The sequence below is a fragment of the Chrysemys picta genome, chromosome 7 (genome assembly GCF_011386835.1).
Source record: "Chrysemys picta bellii isolate R12L10 chromosome 7, ASM1138683v2, whole genome shotgun sequence".
Lineage (NCBI taxonomy): Eukaryota > Metazoa > Chordata > Testudines > Emydidae > Chrysemys > Chrysemys picta.
The window spans coordinates 79161293-79181316 of NC_088797.1; the positions used below are offsets into that span (position 1 = coordinate 79161293).

The window sequence follows — 20024 nt, forward strand, 5'->3', positions numbered from 1 at the left end:
CTAGGCAAAGTTAATTTTATTATGTTCTCTTTAAAATTGTATCTATATGCAAAAATGGAGTCGGCATCAATTATTTTTATATTTACTGTAGGTTCATACCATGAATTAGTTGTGTATCATACATACATTACAAGGGATTCCTTATATCATATATTTCTCAAAAATTTCAGCAGAAGAAACTGAACATTAATTTTCTCCCAGATCAGCAAGGAGATGTCAGTTAAGCAGCAATGTTAAGCAGAAAATGTTCCTTCACCTTTGCTTTTAATTAAAAATGAAATTTTAATCAATGATGTTACAAAAATTCAGAAGACATACCTCTAACTCCTATTAATTTAGAGCACTAAGTTGTGGATTTTCCCATGGTGAGGGTGTAGGACTTTCAGAGATAAAAAGGCCTTTTCCATTAAGATTTTGATGGAACTGTTATACTGTATTTTAATTATTATCTGCACAATAGATAATCACTGAGCTGGTTTAGCATAGGGAAAATAGTGGCTCCAAGCAGCCTCCCTCCTCGAAAGCAGAAAATTGGGCACCGACTTCAAAATAAATAGATTTAAATGATCTAAAATATTATTTTATCAGACATTGTCCAATTGTTTCTATGTTACAGGCAACACAACACAAAATTTTCCTAAATTAAAAAGATTACATTAAAAAGATTATATATAGTGCTTACACTGTTAGCTAACAAGTGATGTTCTATAACTCTGAAATTGAGTATTTTGCTGTTTTTAACATCATTAAATGCATTTGTAATATTTTATTTTGCATTTTTATTTTACTTGTTTTCATTTTTAGGAGCAATATAAATAGTTCTGTTTGGAATATTAATCTATATATGAATAGAGTATTTGTTTACAGTGTACCACATTACTGATTCAGACACTTTGACATTAAAAAACATGGTAGAAGCAGGTTATAATGGTTGCAAAGTGATGTGCTAAATAATTAGAATTACGGTTGCCCGTGCAGCCAGGAATGCTGGAACAATTTTTATAGTGGGGGTGCTGAGGCCAACAATAAGCAGTAGCATCTTCCTGTGCAGACAAATTAAGCAATATAGCCCAGGGGTAGGCAACTTATGGCACGTGTGCCAAAGGCGGCACGCGAGCTGATTTTCAGTGGCACTCACACTGCCCTGGTCCTGGCCTCCGGTCTGGGGGGCTCTGCATTTTAATTTAATTTTAAATGAAGTTTCTTAAACATTTTAAAAAACTTATTTACTTTGCATACAGCAATAGTTTAGTTATATATTAAAGACTTATAGAAAGAGACCTTCTAAAAACATTAAAATGCATTACTGGCACACAAAACCTTAAATTAGAGTGAATAAATGAAGACTTGGCATACCACTTCTGAAAGGTTGCCGACCCGTGATATAGCCAGTTCTCCCACTTCACTGAAGCCTGAGGAGCTACTAGTATGCTGGAGAGGAGAATTTGACCAATGAAGTAGAAATTATTAAGCAAAAAATTATTGGACAGAATTACAAACCAGGTACATTGGCCTTATTTGTCACAACTAGTTCTGGTCAGGAAATTTTTCAATGAAATAGATTGTCATCAGAAAGTGCTGATTAGTTGAAACTGAAACTTTTCACAGAAATATCTTGGCTTTGATAAAAGTTTCTTTGGGAAGGTTTCTCTTGTCCAGGATGGAATTTCTGGTCAAAAGAGAGAGAAAGAGAGACCCACCCCAGAATAGGCAATAGCCCAGTGGTTATGGCACTCCCACATCCCAGGAGAATGCTCTAACAGCTCCAAGAGGACAGAGGAAGAGAGACCCACCCCAGCACAGCCAATAAGCCTGGTGGTTAGGGCATTCACCTGAGATGAGGGAGTGCCCTAGTCACTTGGCTATTGGCTATTCTGAGGTGGAGCTTGGTCTCTCTCTCTCGCTCTTATTTGACCAGAAATTCCATCCTGGGCCATGAATCAGGTAGAGCAGGGACTTGATCCTGGATCTCCTGTCTTCCACATCCCAGAAGGGTGCCATAAGCACTGGGCTATTGGCTATTCCCTCTCTCTGTGTGGAGGAGTTTTTTTGCAATTTTTTTTTTGAAAAGTCTCGGTTTCATCCCAACGTAGACTGTGAACAATTTTGAAATCTTGAAATATTTTGCAGGACAGAAAAATCATTTTCTCCCCATTTGTACTCCCCCACCCCCTTAAATAAATCCCCTGGAAAGAGGAACCAGTATGAACAGATTTATCAAAAGATATAAAAGCCATGCAGAGACTATGCATGTCCTGTGCTGACCCATAATTACACAATTTAGGAAAACAAGTAAAATAAAAATGCAAAATAAAATATTACAAATGCATGTAATGATGTTAAAAACAGCAAAATACTCTATTCCAGAGTTACAGAACATCACTTGTTAGCTAACAGTGTAAGCACTATATAATCTTTTCAATATAAATGACCATTTTACATTTTGTGAACCCACCAAATATAGTGTAGGCTGGTGATTTACAATGAAATGTAAATAAAATGAAAAAGTTTACACTGTCTTTTATAACTTTCATGGTTATCAACCGACAAAAAAACGGGTTATAAGACACACACTGTGGAAAAATACATGGAAAAATATTTCCCCAGACCTATATTGTCCAGAATTTGTAGAGTATGTGAGAGATCCAAATCCTTTCTCCAGTGAAATATGCAGAAAGGAATTTTGAAGAAATGTAGGTTAGAACGTTGTGCCTGCCTAAGTTGGTGACTTGCACAAACAATTCACATGTGAAATAAATGGATTAACGAATGCTACGTAGCAAAGGTAAGCAACAATGCTATCTTCTGTCAGTGAATCCCTTCATTGGTTTAAAAGACATAATACAATTACTACATGAATCTAACCTACTTTTTTTCCCCCTCAAAAACAATACTGTGGTGTCCTCTGGAATGAACTGCATTAACTCCTTTTAAATTTCGCATACTTTTCAAGCTTTGAGAAACATAAGGAATCATTGTGGGGACAGGTGGAAATAGCATAATTAAAAGGAAGTGTTCTTATTCCGAAACCATATTAAGTACTGGGGTTTGCACTGTCAAAAAAAAATGGCATTGTTAAAATTTTGGCAGGTCCCTGAATACCATAAGGGCAGCAGAAAGATTTCCATATTTTGCACTCTGAATCTGGGGCTCTCGGTGGAGGCTGTTCACAAATCTGTACTTCTGCCAAATACAAGATGTGATGAAGTGGGAATTTTTTGTAATATTTTTATGAATCCTGAGTGTGTCTTAGTTTCCCCTATATGTTGCATTGTTGCCCAGGGAAGGGGGCGGGGGAAGAAGACTGTCTGTTCTCTGGGCAGGCTAAGGTCATGTCTACACTATCACTTATGACAGCAAAACTTATGTTGCTCAGAGGTGTGAAAAAATAGACCTCTGTGTGACATAAGTTTCAATGGCATAAGTGTTATGCCACTATGAGGCACTAACAGCACTATGAGGTCAGACTGAGTGATGGACAAAGTTTGAACAATGGGGTTCATTACAGCTTGGCTGGGCACAAGGCAACCACAGCACTACTCATACCCCTAAGCCTAGATTAAACACACGAACTGGCCCTAAAAATATCCTGGGCTCCTAAATTGGACCTGTGATGGGATGTACCAGGCCCTTTGAGACGCCCTGCTGGAGGTGTTGCGATCCTACCACACCCCACCCCAGAAAAGGAGCAGTAAAGGTGGGTCCTCTTGGCCTGGGAAGCATCCTATCAAAGCTCAGCAGGCTCAGATAAAAGGAGTTACAGGGGCTGAGCAGTTCCTGGCAGAGACCAGAGGAGCAAGAAAGATGCTTCTTGCTGGAGCTCCAGGGAGAATCAGAAGATGGGTTCTGCTGACATTGGCATTCCGCGAGGAAGAACTTCAGCCCTGAGGTAAAGGTGAAAAGGAAGGGGCTAAGTGGGAAGTGGCCCAGAGAATAGCAGCAGCAACTATTGCAGGAAGAAGCACGTGGCTGCTATTTATAGGGTCTCTGGGTCAGGACTTGGAGTACTGGGCAGGTAGAGGTCCCCCTACTGGCCATTGGCAGGGTGACCTAAGCCCCGAGAAGGGGATAAGGCTTGTTTAGAGGCCCAAGTGAAGGGTAGGACTTAAAGAGTCTCCAGAGAGAAAGCCCTTGAGGCATTGCTCTATACCAGGGCAGACAGAGACTTAAAGCTAGCCCAGAAGGGGCTGAGAACTGAGCCCAGAGGAATGGCTAAAGACATCACCAATGGCACAGGGACAAGCCTGGTTGGACTTTTTACCGTGGAAAGGGTTTGTGCGTTCATGCATATTGATTGTGTGTGACTTGGCTGGAGGGCTGAGCCACTGAAGACCCGCCCGACAAGGGCAACAGCCGTTAGAGGGCACCGTGAAGAGAGAGAGAGATAGAGAGAGTGCAGGTTCGCATCCATCTGGCAAGAGGCACTTACAAGCGGTGAGAGTGTCCCCCATCACAGGACCCAAGCACAATTTTAGATAGGGCCCATAAAACAGTCCAATGTCAACCATAGCCACGGTCCTAAACTCATGGCATCCTAGCACTAGCCCAAGTTCACAAGTTGGCCCCAATCTTAACAGTTTCAGGCCACAATCCTGGCATCAACTCTATACTCCAGCCTGGGCCCTCAAAAGGATCCCAGGCTTTAGCCTAGACCAATGAATGGGCCCAACATTTACCCTAGCCTTTTAACCTTAGTGAAAAATCAAAAGCTAAAACCATCCTTAACCCAAACCAGCAAACTGGCTCCAATCCTACATCTATCCTAATCCGACAAATTTGGTCTGATGTCAGCACTAAACCAGAGCTCAAAATCTGACATTAAGCCAAGGGTTAGTAACACATGCAAAACATGCAATATGCCTGATCAATGGGGACATTAAAACTACCATAGAAACAATTTCAAAACTGTGTTCTCACATGATGCTCTTAAACAGTTAAATAAAATAAAAATTATCCACATCTGTTACATGTGAAAAACTACATATATAGGTAAAATATACATATGCATTCAAATATATACTGTGTCAGTGATTGAGAGAATTAGCATTTTTCGTAAAAGACATGTAAAACTTCTTATAGTTCAACCACTCACAGTTAGATACACACTTTGTTAGCTATGTAGCCACATACCCCAAAGTTATGCAAAGTAATTATTTACATTCATTAATTTTATTTCCTCCTATTTTAATATGTTTGAATACATGATCATTGAAATTCATCATAGCCTCCTTATACAAAGACTGGTTCAAGAAGTTACGGATTCGTAAGTAAATTTGAACATGCTTGTCCCGCACAGTCTTCAGGGACTTATAGAATGAGAGTCACTAAACATTGTGGGATCCCTAGAAAAAATTGCATCCTAAGCATTACATTGTTTTGCCAGTATGCTCTAGTTAACCTTGGTTCATAAAAATGGTATTTCCTTTACTTTTATTAATTGGAATGTGAAATCAGAGAAGTGAAATCTATTATGTAATCATGTTTATATTACAAAATTATGCATTTTAAATTTTAAATATCACTATTTATTCACTGAAAAAAATGCAGATTTGGTCAGCCTGGAATGGTTTCTGAATTTGTACCGAGTTTTCTTGCAAACTAGGAGACCTAACTTCCCGCTCCTTCTCCACATAAGGCAGAAGGAGAAACAGAACTCAGGTCTTCCACATCCCTGGAGAGTACCTTCACCACTTTACTAAAGATTATAAGGGACTGCAGGTCCTTCTCTCCTCTCCCACACCATCTCCCTAGCCCAAGTGTTTTGGCAATCTAGTCCTCCTTGGCTTCTGGCAAAATGCCCCCAAATTGAAACATTTCAACACAACTCTACATTTTTTTCAACTTTTTGATTCACTGAAAATTTAAAAAAAATAATCATTTTTGGTTTGACCCAAAACATATTTTTTTCAGTATTTCAAAATTCCCAATGAACTGAAATATCCATTATTTGCCCAGCACTAAAAATACCCTAAAGGCCAGATTCTGATATCAGTTATCCTGGTATAAATCCACCGACTTCATCCAAATTACATTGATATAATTGATAGCAGAATCTAGACCTCTGTGATTACTGTGTTTCAACTGATTGAACTGATAAATTCCACCAGTAGTTTAAGAGAGAGAGAAAAAGGACCGGTGTGGTTTATGTTAAAATAACAAGTCAGTAAACAAAAACAGCCAAAAGCGGGTGCTACTGCAAAACAATGTATATCTAATGCATATGAATGCATAACCAAGCTTCCCCTAACGCACAGGTTGGAAATGACTGAATGGCAGATCATGCTCTATTTGGACTGTGTGAGAGAAATGCTACATCTTCCAGTATCCTGCTGTGTAAATGTAAATGAACAGATTAATGCTGTAAGTGTTATTTGAAGTGGGAGATTTTTAACAGTTTAAATACAGTCAGAATCAAATCAAAGGTAAAGGTTGCAGAGTCTTCCATTGAATATCAAGTGTTCTCTGATTATGAATTATGAAACTGCAGAAGCAAAATATTTGTGTTAAATTGGAAAAGGACAAAAAATTGACCTTGCCAATGAATGGAAGAGCCAATGCAGTTTTAGTGCAAACTACAAGACCTCTTTGCCCTGTGTAGTATTTGCATAGTCTCCATTCTTGACTCAAATATACAGGTGAGAAACTAGGCTTGTTAGGAATTCCTACAGCTGTATTTGAAACCTGTTAAGGTGTTTTTCCACCTATGTTGCAGCAGCCGGAAAAAACACACAAAAACCCAAACAACCTATTCCTAATCAATTCAGAAGCCAAAATGCTACACTCTCTTTTTGGCTACAGTATGTATCATCCTTTGCATTGCTTAGATTTTCAATGATTAGGGTTATGTGTAACTATTCCTTATTTTTTGCAGTACATCACCATCATTTGAGAATGTCTAAAGTAGAATAGCGTAAGTAATCAAAAGAATATAAAATAGATAATCGCATTTTACAGAAAATCCAAACAAACAGCTTCTGACATAAGCTTTTCTGAACTCACCTTTCTTTTACCCATAAAATTTACCTTGCAGAATTAGGATTAGGCCTCGTGTTACTGACCTATTTGCCTTAATGTTGACCATACACAATTAAAGTTTACATATCATTCCTCTGTGTGGTATGTTAGTCTTATTAACTATGACCTATTTTTCAGAAAAAATGATTCCCCTTCTGCTTAAAATCATGATTCAGCCATCCCTGTGATTATAAACTATGAACAGACAGAAAATGATGCCAAGTGTTAGGGCCATTTATTTGGAGGAATTAGTTTCTGTGAATAGGGCTAAGAAAAGAAAAAGGAACACATCATAATATGCAAGATGGACAAGGCAGATTCATGAATGATTAAAATCAACGTGCTGTAAAACTCACCTTCACTATCTCTCTGCTGATGCATTAAATTAAAATCAATAATAGGAGAAATGAAGTGACATTGCTCTGACAAAAAAAATTGCAAAACAGAATTACATGAAATGGCAGAATATCACACACACAATGCAGATGCAACACAGTAAAGAAATAAAGAACATAACTCTCTTGAAAGAAACATACAGCTCAAACTAAAAAAGAAGGAATCTGGACTCTTAAAATTGCCTGTAAAGCAAAATGCGATACCTAGGAAAAGTAGAAGATTGCTGCAATTTATTTCTATCCTTACTAACACATCTTATCCCTTTGTTTACATTTTTTAGCATTTGCAGCAGCTCATTGTGCTTCAGCCTTCACATTTCATCTGTGCTGTGTTCCATGGGGCTGCAAATATTAGATTATATTGGAACATAAGACTACCTTGTAATTGCAAATGAGGACACATCATGACATAGCAGCTTACCTCCACAACTAGCCCCATCAATTTGCACACTGGATTGAATTGATGAAGGGGCTGGAGGATCCTTGAAAGCCTGAGGAGTTTCTTCCTGGGTTGGCAAAAATGCAGAGCACAAGTCAGTTTCAAGGGCTTGTAGCTTTAACAAAGAATTGTGCAGGCAAAAGCAGAACATTGGGCTAGATAGAAAACAACAAAAATACAGTGACACGTCTTCAGTTCACTGAGCCCATTAGCAGTGCCTGCAGAAGGGGTGATCCACCAACAGCTCTTAAAGGGATGTGTAAGAGATCAAATTTGTATTATTCCATGTGTATCTTCATGTCCTCTGCTTATCTAAATCCTAACTTATATGGATTATTCAACACACGTGGGAATGGTGATTTCGTCAGCAAAAGACAATTTGTTCTAGGAAGCCAATCTGAGGTGGTGTCTGTTTTCTTGGTCTTGGAGCAATATGCTATGCAAGCATTTCATTCATTGTGCTGACATCAGGATCTGATGACATTATGCCCCTCCCAGTTTACCATTCATAAAAAAAACCCTAAAAAACAAAACCTCTCTACAGCATATTGTGAAGTATACCGCAGTGAACAAAGAGTTACTGAGAGCTACACAGTCTTCCTCGGGATTCTTGGAAGAGGTTGTTTTTGATTTGTTCTTGTACAGATATTTTTTGTAGGGAGGTTGTTGCTGGTTCTATCAGGCTATCATATCATTTTCCATCAGCTGCAAAGACAAAATTAACAGATCTTTGTCGCTCACTGCAGACAAATTAATGAGGACAAGGCTGCTTATCTATACCAGTACCTTCAGCTACTGTTTCACGCTTGGTCCATTTTTCATTTTAATCTTCAATGCTGAGTGTAATATTCAGCTGTACAATCTGACACAAGCATCTTGCTGTGATGCAAATGCTCTGAAAGCCTAATCACAACCTGACTGGATTAAATGAGTCACTCCTGACGCTCTGTATGTTCAATTACCCTCCCTCAAGGGGAATACAGACAGCAATGGAAGATGCATGAAAATGCAGAGGGCTGTCTAAAAGCTCACATAGCTGAAACACATAAAACCAAGCCCCAGTGAAACAATAAGGCACTTGCTGACAAAATCAGCATTGCCCCAGAAATATTTGTCCTCATGCTTATGTAGCCTTAATTTTATATCCCTAATTATATCTGCTCAGGGTTATCAAGATGTAGATTCTTTCTGAACAGGGATGACCCAAACATCTATGCAAATTATAGCTTCCCCTGTGTACCATAATCAGTGATGTATCATGCAAATTCATAAGTCAATGCAATTTTTACTCTCTTGTGACATAGCCACTTTATAAACCCAAGGTCAGTAGGGTTTTCTGTTAAAGGTACATTTGGGCTGTGGGCAATAAAATAGAAATGTAAGGGAAGATTCCCAGCTCTGATCTCCTCCCTTTGTGGCATTCAGACAGTGCAAGGGAGTGGAAAATGGCTCCTTGTTGAGTATATCCAGGGAAGGGGAAATCTCCAACAGGCACAGAACTGGCATAATCTGGGTCCAGGTCTCCCTTCCGCAGCCTCCGACTCAGTCTGTGTGTAAGCAGGGGATTTGTCCCACCATAGTAGGGAAATTTCTCTCTGTACACAGTACCCTGGCTGAACCAAGTGACGAAAGGATCCGAGTCCCCACCTGAATGCACTTCCCCCTGGTCCTGCCCATCTTTACTTTCCCTCCAGGTGCCAAGTGAATAGGACTCACATCATACAGGAAGGACTGAGCCCAGGGGTTCCTGGATATTTATCCATGGGCATCTATTGGCTGGGATGAGGGTGCCCCTACTCCAGGATATTACTAACTCACTGGTAACCCTTTAATCACTGCAATTCACTTAAACACTCACACACTCCATTTACACCAACACCATTTCTTGGGGATTAAACAACACTGCGCAGCATAAACATTGAGAGGAAGTGGCTTGGGTAAGGTTCAATGCAGCAGTCTCTGAAGTGCAGTAAATTTCAGTTACAACAAATGTGCAAGTCCGGTATCTTCTTCCTGGACCTGGATGTGTTGCTGGATATACATGTCAGTGAGGACTAACACATTTTCATTCTTCTCTTGCAGGGTGTAGTACATTGCTAAGACTTCATTGGGGCTGTAACATTGATGCAAATTAAAGGAGCGCTGATACGAAGAAATGTCATTGGCTAGGGCATATTGCTTGCATTGCTTAACCCAGGACTGGACATCACTACCATCATGGGCCAGTAATAACTTATCTCCAGGGTACTCCTATCTCTGAAATGCCTTCCGTGGTCATGGTTAGCCTCATCAACTTGCTTGCATAGTGATACCAGCACTACCAGCTGCCTCACCTCTTCTCCTTCTCTTGGGTCATATAAAACCCAGGTCAACACTCCACGGTGAAACTTAAGCTGTTTCCACTGCTGGCTTAATTTCTTGGATTGTGGGTCCTTGATTCCAAACGTCCAGATAGATCTAGTTCTCTTCACAACTGCTGCTAGGACTAATCTGATGTTACCCTGCTGCTGCAGAACCTGAACTTCTTCCCAGGAGTACCCTGAAATCATTAGGTCATTCCTGAAAGGCAAAGGATTTCTCCCCCCCTGCATTCTGGGAAGTTTTCCTCACTCATCAATAACCCTCAGGTTCTGGCTCCTCCAGCCACAGGCATACCCACACAACATCTTCAAGGATTACTAGGAAATATTTTTCTAAATCCTCACTCTCCTCTGGTTCTTCCATTGGGGACAGTCAATATAATAAGTCAAAATTGATATTTTGTCTTCCCAGCTTGCAATGCACTTCAAAAATGCTCAACAGCATCCAGGTTGGTGGTTGGCAGGTACTGGAAAGGATTGTGATCTGAAACCATCGTGAACATAGAGTATATTAAACTTTTTTGTGACAGCCCATTTAAGGGCAAGCAAACTCCAGCTTAAAAGCACTGTAGTTCTTGTAATTTTTCTCTGAATGCCTTAACCTACAGCTCATATACACAACCACACGTTCAGCCCCCCTTTGCTTTTGACTCAGTATCGCATCTAGGCCATGGAGGATCTTATCTCTGGTCACTATGAAAGGCAGACTAAAGTCAGGATATGCAAGTTCAGCTGGTGTCATTAACTGTAGTCTTAGCTCATCGAAGGCTTCTTGACAAGGCAGCATCCCACACAAAGTGTAGTGCTTGGTCATTCCCCTTCTTTCAGCCCAGGTGGCCCACCAGCCAGGGCCGTAGCAACAAAGAACGTGGCCCCCTCCGAATATACGCCCGGGCGGGGCCCCTTACAATGCAGAAACTGGAATGCGGTATTTATTTTGCCACTTTTAGGGGCCCCCTTCCTTGCTGGGCCCCCTCCGGTCGGAGGGTACGGAGGGCGCTCGCTACGCCTCTGCCACTAACTGATGTAAAGGTGCAGCAATGTGTGGAAATTTGGGGATGAACTGTCTGTAGTAGAGGCAGGCCAGTTTTTCCAATGTCTTGGTCTTCTCTTTTTCTACCTGGATGCCATCCGTCAACATCATATGGCCCAAGAATTTGACTTCCACTTGCAGAAGGCAATACTTGCTAGGTTTCAGTTTCAAGTCATGCTCCTTCAAATATGCGAAGATCAAATCCAGCTTTTCTATATGACTTTTGAAGTCTCTGAAGAACACAGTAATATCATCTAGATATATCAACAAGGTGTCCAGAATGTAGTCTGCCAACACTCCCTCTGGTAGCCTCTGGAATGTAGCAGGCACGTTGCACAAGCCAAATGGTAATCATGTCCATTCAAACAGCCTGAAAGGAGTCGGTACTGCAGTCTTTTCCCTATCTTGTGCCTCCGCTGCTACATAAAAATAGCCCAAAGTCAGAGCAAGAGTTGAGAACACTCTTGCATTTCCCAACACATCTAATGATTTCTCCACACAGAGCAGTGGGGAGATGTCCTTGCATGCCACTTCATTCAGTTTCCTGAAATCACAACCAAACCACTCTGCCATCCTTTTTGATCATGATTACTGCAGGCAATGCCCAGGCACTGTGGCTTTCCTTAAGAACACCTTGGAATATCAGATTCTGGACATGCTTTTTAACCTCAAAACACTTGGGGAAATCTTCTCTGATGTTTCTGCTGTCATTGGGTTAGTGACCACCGTGTGTATATGCATAACCAGGGTGGTATAACCAAAGTCTTGGTCATTGTAGCACATTGAGCACTCACCGGCACGGCACCTCCTGCTGGTCAGTCTGGGAATTAGCTCCATCTCCAGAGCGCCTCCTGCTGGCCAGTGTCTTGCCTGCCTCAGGCCCCGTGTCCCTCCCAGTCCCCGGTGCTCCTTACTCTGGGGTTCTGCCCAACCAAGAGAACCCCCAATCCCTCATACCCACCTTGCCTCAGTGGCTACTGCCTGTTGTCATCTAGCCCCCACTCACTGGGGCAAACTGAAGTCTGTAATGGCCACTCATCATTGGCAAGGGGGTTGGATCAGCTGCCTCTGCAGCCCCAATACCTTCTTGGGCCTTTAACAAGGCCTCAGCCTTGGGAGTTGCCAGGCTGGAGCTCCCCAGCTCCTCTTGCCTTTCCTCAGCATTGCTCTGTTTCTGGTACCCTGTGTTCCCAGGCAGCTAGGTCCTTCCCACTTCAAAGCTGGAATGAGACTGACCCAGCTCCTCCCTGAGCCCTTATAACAGGGCCAGGTGTGGCCTGATTGGGGAGGCAGCCACAGCTGTGGCCACACCCAATCAGCTTTTAACCTTGTTTTCCAGGAGCGGGGTAACTGCCCTGCTACAGTCATCCTTAGAAAAGATTTCTGTTGCTTCTCTAGTGACACCCTCAATTCGGCCACCTGTGCTGGAGTCAGCCCTTGGGGCTCCTTAATTGGAACGGGCAGTTTCCTACCACGTCCTTCTCTAGCAGAGGCAACTTGTTCTCCTTTCTTGTCACCAGCAGCTTATCTCCATTCCCTGCAAAGGTCACCTCCACTTAAGGGACCACTTCCTCAGGCCGATGTACCCCTGCAACTCTGGTTTGAAGATACAACTCCACAGCCTACACACTTGAGTTTAGAAGTCTCACTGGTATTCTTCCTTTGATGGCATTAGCCAGTACATTAGCTATCCGATACCCAATTGGTAGGTTTGTCCCAGACATAGGATCTACAAGTACTTGATCTTCTCATTCCAGGGAGGAATGACCACTTCTGTCTTCTGGCCACTTTAACATATCAGATCTGCCCAGCAGGATCCAGGGAATCATGCTGTCTCTCCACTCAAGCAAGTACTCTATTCAGCGCAGCATTTTTCTTAGAGTGCTCATGATGGTTCATTCCCCCCTGGTTCCTTATCTTCAATAATGATGTTCATCACTAGAATTTCTGGGACTCCATCTCTGGGACTTCCTTCAGAGATTGTGGCTTTCAGGATGAAGATGCATTTTCTTGGCAGTGTCTGACCCATGTACTCTATGTCTGCTTTGAGGCATCCCAGCACTGGGATTGCCAGTCCATTAGCTGACATTAGACATGTGTTGTGCATAATTGGCTCCTTATCCTTCAAATATTTTCAAAAATGTGACTCAGTATTGATAGTGACTTCTGAGCCAGTGTCTAATAAACAGCTGGTCTTCACCCCTGCTATAAGTACTTCAAATATTAAGCACCCAGTAATAAGTGCTTGCAAGATCAAGACATTAATTCAGAATTAATCACTTAAATTTCATCAGTATTCATTCAAAATTATATATTTTATATGATTTCTACGGTCTGAAATAGTAGACACAGCCACTTCCATGAGGTGTTAGGGCTACTGGATCTGCACAAATGCAGCCCACTTATTATTTATATTATCCTATCACCTAAGAGCCCCAGTCGTGACCAGAACCCCATTGTGCTAGGTGCTGTACACACAGAACTAAAAGACCATCCATGCCCTGAAGAGCTTATAATCTAAATAGACAGACACACGGTAGGGGTAGGGGCAAGCAGAGTGAACAATGTGATGCTGGCAAACGTCATGTTAGTTTCATATTTTTTCCTTTAGGTGGGCATGTTAGGAGGGGCTAAACTAATTGGAAAGGAAAGGAAAGGAAAGGAAAGGAAAGGAAAGGAAAGGAAGGAGGGGGAGTCATTGAAAGAAAGAGGGGGTGAGGGCACAGGGCAAGGGAGAAGAAGGTAAGAGGCAGGTGTGGGGTGATGCTGAGGTTGAAAAGACTGTGAGGAAGAGGCGTGTTAGAGAAAACAGCCAATCAGCACATGGTAGAGAAAGCCCAGTCAAAACCATATACATTTCTTTAAACATCTGAAGTTCCTTGCTTTGGCTGTTTCTGCCCCTACCAGCTGGCATTTCTGGCTGCTGCCTCTTTGCAGCTTTCTCCTAAGTCCATGTGACAGGTGGAAAGGGAGGTAACAGGTCCTAGTGCTCCCAGAGTGAATGTATGTGGGGTCTCCCATGCACAGTTCTGGGTTCCAGGGGTGCCAGGAGGAGTTGTCCCAGCTGGGCCCCACCCATTCTACCCACCCCTCCAGTACTGCAGTCCCTGCTTTAGCTGCTTCTGGTCCTACCTGCAGTTGTCTCTATATCTCTCTCCAAAGCCTCATCAGCCTACGTGGCACCAGAGTGGAGAGCCTTTCTGCAGCGCATAGGAGATACACCTTGTGTGATCACCCCCTGTGCTGCCCTCTGTTGAATTTTAAGTGGTGGTGGGGAGAGTATTTTGCTGGCCCTCCACACCAGGGCTGCTGAATTTCACCCCCACTGAATAATATTTGGAAACAACAAGGTGGCTAGTTAATCACTGCCAGTCAATATAAAAAAACCCCCCTTTTTAAAAACCATCTGTTACTAGCTGACTTGGTAAGTGATTCTGCCGTAGGGCCCTCTCCAACTGAAAACAGACACAACCAATGGTGTGGATCATGAGTTTTAGCGGGCAATAGCCTTTCTTTAGTGGCCATGGTGGCTTAGTTAGGCATTCCACATGTGTCAATTAGCTAGTAAGAGTTTTTGAGAGGCTGTGGGCCTGATTCTCCACTCCCTCGAACTTCATGCTCTCAGTTACACAGGTGCAAAGTGAATGGAAAATTATACCAAATCACAATGGTAGTGTTTTGCCATTGGTACAAGTGTAAAAGACTGCACAAAGTGCAGGCTAGTGGAGGGTCTGATCCTATCACTGAATTTCCCCTTGTGCTTCTCCCTGATGACAAAGGCATACAAGCGAGACCTATTTAGTGTCTCTAACTTGCCTAATACTGATGTGGAGGGCAGAGGCAAATATGGTTGGTCATGGGAATGCAAACAACTAATTCCCATATCAAGGGGAAATTATACTCCTTAATTTAGAATCGTCCTATTAATTATTTTTCAAAATTACCCATAGCACTTATGGTAAGTGCCAATATAAAAGCAGTCACACAGACTACAATGCCTAACATTGTATTTTAGAAATGCTTATGCTGTAATTTACCAGCTGGTTTGCATTCAGATGCTATAAATTATATTTTTCACCATCTGTGGAAGGTGGGTGGATGGCGGATTTTCACTGACTGTGGAAAGGCTAAAAATAATTAACAACAAATACACTTATATAATTTTCTGAATATGTCCTGGATAACAACTTGTTACATGGATATCGGTATATATAATTCTGATTTTAACAGAATGCTGCAGAGACTGAAATATCCAATTAACCTATCTGACCTTACCACCACCAAACTGAGCGCTCTGCTTGATCTAGTGTGCTAAAAATAGCAGCAATAATTTTGCAGCACAGGTGGCAGCAGTTAGCTGCCTGAGTACAAGCCTGCCTGACCACCTGGGTCTGAGCCCAGGTGGCTAGCCCATGCCACTGCCCATACCACAATGCCCACACTGCTATTTTAGCATGCTAACTTGAGCAGAACTAGCGAGGGTCTTTTTACCTGGGCTGGGACGCACGGTAGCAGCTGCAGTGTAGACATACCCTTTGATAAAGCGGTAATGAAAAGGTGCTCAAGTATGTAAACACACCACAACAGGACAAACAAATTCTAGTGAAATAAATGTTATATTTATAAATGCTCCAGGACTCCACCAATATCAATAGGCAGTCTTCCTCCTCCAGGATATGCCATCAGGTAGTGCTCTGATCATGACACAGAAATTTTGACACAGCTTTTTTCTACACCAGCCACAAATAAGCCAGTATCGCCCAATGACCTGTTGGCACAGCAGCTTTGGCTACTGCTGATCCAGTTTTGGCTCCCATGGGACTGGCCCTGACCCTGGGAAAACTTAGCTAAGGAAAAATTATAGCATAACCTTGATATAGTGAGTGTCTCAATATTTTATCTGGACTAAGTGTAAGAGTTTAGAATGTCCAAATCCTTATCTTTCTGTTAGCAAGGCCCCAGAAAGGAAACAGACTCTCGATCTGTCCTAACTGAATGGACTGGATTTTTCTTGAGAGAGGTGTATGTAGCTCTTTTATGCATCAAAGCTCACTTGTCTCAGGGCAGGACAGTCTCCTGGGTCAAAAAAGGAGCTTCAGCCTTGGAAGAGGTATACTAGGCCAGCCCCTGACATTCTGCTCACACTTCTATAGGTCACTATCCTAGAGATATGGGTGTATCCTCAAATGCAATATTCAGATATGGCGTCCTCGTCCTGAGCCCAGCTTCCAAGCCTTCACTCCTTTTCTTTTCTCTCCCAGTGTGAAAAGTAGCCACTGCTAGCCAATAAGTCCCGATGGGTGGACCTCATGTGCCAAAAAGAACATTTTATTTCTACCTATAAATTTACAACCTCCACCAAAATGGACGTTCCCCCCAGTTGTCTTACCATTAAAGAGTGGACTAGCTTTAGAGTTGTAGAACACATTCAAAAAGCTACAGAAATCATTGAGGATTCAGAAGTAGAAGCTGAGACATTAACATTTGTATTGATTAGAGACCCAACATGATATCATGGACAAGGAGGCATAGCTCGTTAGTTAAAATTCTCTTTTTCACTAACCCTTAGGAAAACAGCCAGTTCCTAGAGAACCGACTATTTGCCAGGTTTTTGTCTAGGCCAGTGGTTCTCAAACTAGGGCCATCGGTTGTTCAGGGAAAGCCCCTGACAGGACGGGCCGGTTTGTTTACCTGCTGTGTCCGCAGGTTCGGCCGATTGCAGCTCCCAGTGGCCACGGTTTGCTGCTCCAGGCCAATGGGAGCTGCAGGAAGTGGCGCGGGCTGAGGGGACCGCGGCCACTGGGAGCTGCGATCGGCCGAACCTGCGGACGCGGCTGGTAAACAAACCGGCCCGGCCCGCCAGGGGCTTTCCCTGAACAAGTGGCAGCCCTAGTTTGAGAACCACTGGTCTAGGCTACTAAGAGAAGGAGGTTGTTCAGAGAAGCAAACAAAAAATTATACAGCTATAAAGAAAAGTTAAGTCACAAAGTGTGCCCCCCAACTTTAATAGTGTTTTGGTAAGATTATAAACTGAGAGTCACCTCCATTTAAGACAATTAAGCTACACAGATTTACACCAGCTGAGGCTCTAGCTCCTAATACTTGGGACCTGATTCTGACCTCATACAGTTCTATGCTAGTGCAACACCACTATTTGCAACTATATAGTTCTCATACAGTTCTATTTCAGTGCAACTATTCCTGATTTACTTTGATGTCAATGAAATAAGAATCTGGCTCCATATAGTTTGACATGAATTTCTAACATAAGCTTCCTTGAAAGAACACATGGCAACATTTAAAGTTATGCATTTTTAAACTTTCTTAAAGTCAGAATAAGAATATTTATGAGAAAATCTGCATGAATATAGATCTTTACTTTAAACATCTTTTGGAAAGCTCACTGTATGGTCACCTTAATAAGAGTTTGTGCTTTAGCAGTTTGAGAAAGGGGTAATTAATATCCTCTGTAAGGCACAGTTTATTCAACCTTTAGCATCCTTTCAAAGCAATTAACAATTCAAAAGAATGGGGTGAGCGCTAATTAATTCCATTTCAGTGTCACAAGAAAAAAGTAAAAGCTTCATTAATCCAGATCAAAGAAAAAATTCTTGACTACTTGTATTAATCTGAAAATAGATTATTACAGTTCATAACTTTAAAAAACGAGGAAATTTTCAGACTGCAGTAAGGTGACAGAAAATAGAAATGATACATGATGGCATTTCTAGGTAGTAATTTCCTTTCTATGTGGAACCTACTGACAATGATCAACCACAACAAGACCTGCACTCTGATTATATCATGGTATGGAGGAACTGTGAGGTTGCAGAAGGTCTACAGTGACACAAAAGTCACTTATCCTAGTATGACATGTCTATTTACATCTTAGTTTCCCCTCTTAACCCATTTCTAAAAATGTGCTCAAAGCCTCTAGCTCCATGTACAAACTACCAAAACTCTTCTATATATTCTTTAGTTAAAATGCCAATTAAAAAATAAATCACCCTTGACTTTCCCCACTCCAAAAAAATCCTACCACCACCAAAGACTCCATTAATGTTTCCCTCAAACTGCCAGTTCAGGAGAAGTCTAGGAAAATACTATGTACTATGGCCTAGTTCAGGAAACTCAGGTTCAGTTCTTCCCCATACCTTTGGGGAGCAAATTCAACAGTCCCCCATTGAGAACATCCTTCCCCCAACATCCGGTTGAACAGATGTACGAACTGTCCACTTGACCATCCCAGATGATCCAAACCGCTGGGTTGGACAATGGCAAACAGGCTGCAACTGGGACACACATCCCAAACCATAAAGAGTTTGATGGATCAGTATTAACCCCTTAAACTACACACAGCCTCAAGCACTGCTGTGAAGGAGGAAAAGACAGCTGGCTTCTCCTCTGCCACAGAGACCACAAAGCCATGCTCCCCTGAGAACTTTCTGGACCATAAATGTTTTTATAAGCTACAGAAATTCTCACTGTGAGGAATTATCGTATTTCACAGAGAAGATCACTTGCATCTAGAATGGACTCTCGGGATACTAAGAACAAGCACAGAACTGAAAAAACACCACCATCACAACACAACTTGGCCCATTCACACATGTAGTAGTCATGGAAGACTAGAGAAACCACCTATGTCTCTGGACCCCTGCCCTCTGAACCTGGGAAAATAAAGTAGAGAGGTATTGTTTTTTGAAGAGCGAGCTCTACCAACAGCCCTAATATCCACCATTATTATTAAGTTAGTCTGAAGCCCTGTGAACCTCATTGTTACTGGATACCCAGATAGCTCTAGAGCCACAAAGCGGCCAGTCAGGCAAATTTAAAGTTGCAGGAAAAGACACAGGAAAAAGAAGAGAAGACAGGTGGAAATTGCTGGGAAAGAGCATGAACCCTTCATCTGGTCTGTCCTTTCTCAGTTTAGAAGGCAAATGGGGAGAATGGAAAATAACCAAAACCTCCAATTGGTATTCTCTGGACAGGGGTGTCTCAGGCCTCCCTGTCACATACTGATTACTCCCATAATCCCCCAAAGGCCATGCTCTGCCCCTCCCCAAGTATACAGCCTGTGCGGGAGGTAAGGGTTTCCCTTGCATCTGGATTATTTTTAAATAGCAGATTTGTGTTTAATTACTGATGGACTTTTCAGATTTGTAAAATTGTCTGGGGCAAAAAGCATGATAAGCTTACGCTTTCAACCTTGAAAATCCTTTAAAGTTATTAATATAGAAAAGAACTGAATTAGTATTAACTTGTTTGATTTCTGTACTGCAAGAAAATTAAAATGGCATTAGAACACTATAACCTCCCCGCCCTTTATTAATCTGAAATCACAGTTCCAGCTAAAAATAAACTAGAATGTTTTCAATACATATTCTCGGCAAAGAACAATAGAGTATCTGTTTTGGCAGTTTGTGTGTCTTAAGGCTTATGACATTTTAAGTGCAGAATTTCCTTTCTGTGGAACAAACCAGCAGTAATAAGATACATAAAGATCTGCACTGTGCTTGTATAATGCCATGGGTGAGCTGTGAGGAGGCAGAATGCCTTCAGTGACCCAAGGAATTAATTTATCTTGTATGACACATGCCCACTTGGGTTTTCATTAGCCATGAAATATATTTTAGAGAAGTCTAATTTAATTTTACTCTGATTATGTTACCCTGGACCATCCCTTTATCATTACCAGTAAACATGAACCATATTAACAGTTTATTTTAATTGCTTTTATTTATTATCTTTACAGCATGTTTATCAGAACATTTGAGGTATGT

General features: G+C 41.7%; 1 protein-coding gene across 12 annotated transcripts in view; it reads right to left on the reverse strand.

The window, feature by feature from the left end:
- Positions 1-20024, reverse strand: part of FAM13C (family with sequence similarity 13 member C) — a 261546-nt gene that overhangs the window by 38148 nt on the left and 203374 nt on the right. For 8 of the 12 annotated variants that reach the window (XR_010589230.1, XM_008163198.4, XM_008163202.4 and 5 more), the window contains exons 12-13: positions 7831-7915; positions 7371-7436 (exon numbers count right to left, since the gene is read on the reverse strand). Coding sequence is in view for 11 of the 12 variants with exons in the window: in XM_008163198.4 (XP_008161420.2) it covers positions 7371-7436; positions 7831-7915 (151 nt within the window). In the remaining variant the exon portion in view is untranslated. The remainder of the gene's footprint in view (positions 1-7370; positions 7437-7830; positions 7916-20024) is intronic. The other 4 variants (XM_042854733.2, XM_065551856.1, XM_065551858.1 and 1 more) reach the window with 1 other exon arrangement.